The sequence below is a fragment of the Urocampus carinirostris genome, chromosome 17, assembly GCF_059441175.1.
Source record: "Urocampus carinirostris isolate Australia breed hairy pipefish chromosome 17, RoL_Ucar_1.0, whole genome shotgun sequence".
NCBI classification, from domain to species: domain Eukaryota; kingdom Metazoa; phylum Chordata; class Actinopteri; order Syngnathiformes; family Syngnathidae; genus Urocampus; species Urocampus carinirostris.
The window spans coordinates 7,444,871-7,449,382 of NC_142365.1; the positions used below are offsets into that span (position 1 = coordinate 7,444,871).

Below are 4,512 nucleotides of genomic sequence, written 5' to 3' on the forward strand. Positions count from 1 at the left end.
GACTCAATTTTGTGCAGGCTTGGGGAGTAACGGAATACATGGAACGGCAAAAATTATGTTGGTAAGCTGTTTGGATTTATTTTCATTTTCTTTCTGTCGCATTTTATGTTAGTTTTGCCGTAGATCAAAGCCAGGAGAGAAAGCTTACCACGTGTTGTGAGTCACTATTTTATTCATATTTAGTTTCTTTTGTCTTTTATTAGCATATTTGGTATTGGAGTAATCCAAAAGTAATTGAAAGTAATCCAGTTAAAGTAACCCTACCCAACCCTGCTCATTACAGACTGATACTGATTTTGGCACTTTACTCTTTGTCTTTGGTGGATAATGTGGCTCATTGAAGGAAATCATCAGTTTAAAGATTTCTCAAGAGATGAGCATCGTTACGTTATCAGTCCGAAAAAATGTACAAAACATTATTTCTCTTATTCTACTGTGTTTGTTTAACTTGTAACATTAAAATTGAATGAGCACAATTGTCTCATATTGCAGATTATTTATCTCATTTGAGTCTTCTTTTTCTGATATTATTGTATTATTTAGCGCCCCTAGTGGTTAAACAAACCTTGCATTTTAAGTAAACAATATGTCACGGTTGCCATGGCGCCCAATTGGCGCCAGCTGCGTCTCGTTGACAGATTGGCTTACCTTCTATTTAAGCTCAGTACTCTCCTCACCCTTTGTCAGTCCGTCAACGAACCTCAGCACCTGCAAGATGTGGGTTTTGACTCTGTCTGGTATTGTTCCCGTCTATTTTGTCCTGTTTAATATCGATCTTCAGTTTCGTTCCCGTCTAGTTTGTCCTGTTTAATTTTGATATCCAGTTTTGATATCAATCCTGTCTATCCCGTCCTGTCCGGTATCGACCCCATCTGTCCGATTTCTGCTCGTGCAATTGGTATCGATCTCGTCGGCCGCTGGCTTCCTGTCATTCCACGTCAAATTGCTGCCTTGCATCTTCCACCCAACGATCGCCGAATCACTGGCGTTTGGGTTAACGCGCATGACTGCCCGATTTCCCGCAAAATAAAAGCTTGTGTGAGAAACGTTACGCATTTGGGTTCTCCTCCAGTTCCGGTTCATGACACGATATAGACTTGAATAATAAACAAAAATACGTGAGCTATCATACAAAGTTGTCAGATATGACACACGGTCCCTATAAGTGAAAAAAATTAATTATCTGTCATCTCCAATATCATTTAGCAGGTGTCTTTTCTAAAGAAATAAGTAAACAGGTTTTATAAAATGAGAAAAATAATGAGCTAACTGTCTTTACAAATAGTACAAAATGAACGGAAACAGGACCAAATTGCGTAGCGTTTACTACAAGTTTTGTTGAAGGAAAGAGGAACGGCTGCGTCCTTGATCCGGAAGCAAGTCGCTCTCGTACTCGGATTGTGATCTGAACACGGAAGTGGATCTTCCGTAGCGAGCGATGGCGGTGTCAGGGACCAAAAACTGGTCGGTAGCCGGGACTGGGAGAGCAAGACGTGGTTGGGGTCGGAAAAGAGTCGTAAGCCAGAACGGGAGAGTAGACGTAGTCGGGGACAAAAAGGGGTCGTAACCCGGGACGGGAGAGCAGACATGGTCAGGATCAAAACAGGTCGTAGCCGGAGACAGACGGGAGCAAAAAACGGGACAGGTGGGAGTCAGGATCGAAAAAGGCTTGCTTAGTATACACTGAGTTGGGACAGGGAGCCAATCAGAACCCGTGATGGTTGGCGCCAAATGAGCGGGCACAGGTGAATCACATCAGTAATCATGACACAAAAACCTTTTTTTTTTTTTAAATGTCTTCCCCACTCTAACAAATATAGTATTAATGTAATAATATATAAAAACAAATGTAATTGTATTCTAAATGAAATACCATTACAACCCCAATATAATATTTTACAAAACATTGCTATAAATGAATGGTCATTCATAATGAATGTAATTAGTAATCTCTATTTCCCAATTGTAATATAATCACTTAATATCAGCCAATACAAATCCTTGGTATTGGTACTTGCCCATTATCACTCACCTTTCCACTTACCCCAAACCTAATTCCTGACTGTTTTGGGTTTGACAAATTAGAGCCACAAAATGAGCAATTTGATCTACTTTTATTGAAATGTCAGAAAATCAATCACAAGATAGGCAAAAACATTTCATCTCAAAACAATGCATTTTGAATCAATACACACAATTGGAGTAGCATCAACAACACAACTAACGAAATACAATTGACACTTACGATAAATTACAATTCAAGCATTAAAAAACACAAATGACCCCCAAAAGTTAAAATCGGTCGAAACTGCCGGCGAGCGATGTGTTCAGTTTCAGTCGTGCCTCGAGCAAATATTACACGCAAACACGAGCAAATGTAAAACGAGAGCAGGCCGATTTAAGCACACGGTTTCTGTGAAATGGGACACCACTAAACACATACACTCGCACGCCACTGAAAATGGAAAGGACAAAATAAAACAGGAAGTTTTATACTTCATATCGGAGTCTTGAAAGAAATCCGCCTTTTGGGACTCTATCGTTTTAACACGCGCACACGTGGAAGTGAATCTATGTTGAGGATAAATAAAATGTAAAAGTCAAACGGGAGCACACAGTTTCGGTATAACATACCATTACACATGTATACAGGACAAAAAATGATACAAAACATTCTATGGACATCATTAAAGGTCGATTCAAGGGGACATTCTCCATCTCCAACTTCACACATTGTCCTTGCGGTCGTACGCCGTTGTGTTGCTACGCAATGGCATCACTGACCCTTATCTTTACCTTACCCTACTCTTTTGGGTTTGACAAATTACAACCACAACAAAATGAGCAAACTGACTGATCTACTATTATTGAAATGTAAGACGATCAATAACAAGACAAGGAAAAACATTTTGTCTACAAATATTCATTTTTGAATGCAAAGTAAGAGCCAAATTAAATACACAGTTTCCACGAAAAAGGCTCACTAATTTGCACGCCACTGGAAATTGAACAGGAAGTTTTATACTTCATATCGGAGTCTTTTTGAGGAAGCCACATTCTGGGGCTCCTTCTTTTAAACACACATAAGAAATGGCCCAGCGTTTCTCGGCCGATAGAAGATTGGATTTGACTGCTTGGAGTGGTTGGGAGCTGCTGTACCCAATTTGGCCACGAGAGGGGAATGGAGACCCCATGAAAGCAGACCACAGATGTATTTCGATGTTGTTGGTATTTATCTGGCCCGCCTCGATGCGAAAACTAGCTAAAGACGAGGCCTTAAGTACAAATGTGTACATATTCTTGAAAATCGATTCAGCCGCTTTGGAGCCTATAAGACACACGCATACACACACAAAAATCGGGATTCATAAAGTAGGTAAGATTAGATCGATAGATGTACACATGGAAGTATATCTATGCTGAGGATAAGGCAAAGGTCAAATGAGATCACACAGTTTTGGTTTGACAAAGTATCAACAGACATGTGTACAAGAAAAACATGGTGCAAAATCCAAGAAGGTGTTGACCTTCACACGTAGTCCTTGCGGTCGTACGCCGTGGTGTTGCTACGCGGTGCCGAGTAGGCCATCCTGGGAGGCTTGTAGCGTTGCTCCTTGGGTGGGCAGCTGCTGCACAAGATAGCTCCGCCGATCAAAAGCAAGGCGGCGGCCCCCCAGCCGATGTAAAGCGCGGCCCCCAGCTCCCTCCGCTGGGCGCTGATCAAAACCGGGTTGTAGAAGTTACGAACCACCACGTGAGCGGTCCAGCAAGCCGGGATCAGGACAAGTAACCCGGCAAGGGCGAACAGAACCCCGGCGACGATCATCACCCGTGCCTTGGCTCCCTCGTCCTCAATGCAGTTGGTGCATTTGGCGCCCACCATGGACACCAGCGCCGCCAGGAAGCCCAGTATGATGGCTACGATCATCATAGCCCTGGCAGCCTGTAGGTCCTGGGGCAGCGCCAACATGGAGTCGTACACCTTGCACTGCATCTGTCCTGTGCTCTGGGTCACGCAGTTCATCCAAAGGCCTTCCCAGATGGTCTGCGCTGTGATGATGTTGGCGCCTACGAAGGCTGATACTTTCCACATGGGAAGCGCACACGTCACGATGGCCATCAGGAAGCCCAGTGCGCCCAGGCAGATGCCCACCAGTTCCATGCCCATCGACATGGCCCTACCCCTTAGCCTCACACACCTGCCTCAGGAAAAATGAGACGACACTTGGTGAATGGAGAAGATGATCAATAGTTCCTGAGATGGATGGCGTCTTCGCGGAAGTGAGGCCGACCACACCCGTCTCACTGAAAATGGACGGCACTCGGTGGATTGAGAAGACAATCGGCGGTCCCTGAGATGGAGTCCTCGCAAAAGTGAGGTGGTGCCAAAGGAAACAGGTGGTCTCTATACCTTGGTGCCTTCACCAAAAATGTGACAGCACTCGGTGGATGAAGATAATCAACGGTTCCTGAGATGGATGGCGTCTTCGCAGAAATGAGGCGGCGCCAGGA

General features: G+C 43.9%; 1 protein-coding gene across 1 annotated transcript; it reads right to left on the bottom strand.

Annotated features, from left to right (window-relative positions):
* Positions 1 to 2,098: 2,098 nt before the first annotated feature.
* Positions 2,099 to 4,512, bottom strand: cldn3c (claudin 3c). The gene has a single exon (XM_088321794.1). The coding sequence runs from the start codon at positions 4,172 to 4,174 to the stop codon at positions 3,530 to 3,532; it is 645 nt and encodes a 214-aa protein (XP_088177920.1). The 5' UTR covers positions 4,175 to 4,512; the 3' UTR covers positions 2,099 to 3,529.

Coding starts and splice junctions, on each gene's coding strand:
- cldn3c (XM_088321794.1), bottom strand. CDS start 4,174: ATGTCGATGGGCATGGAACTGGTGGGCATCTGCCTGGGCGCACTGGGC.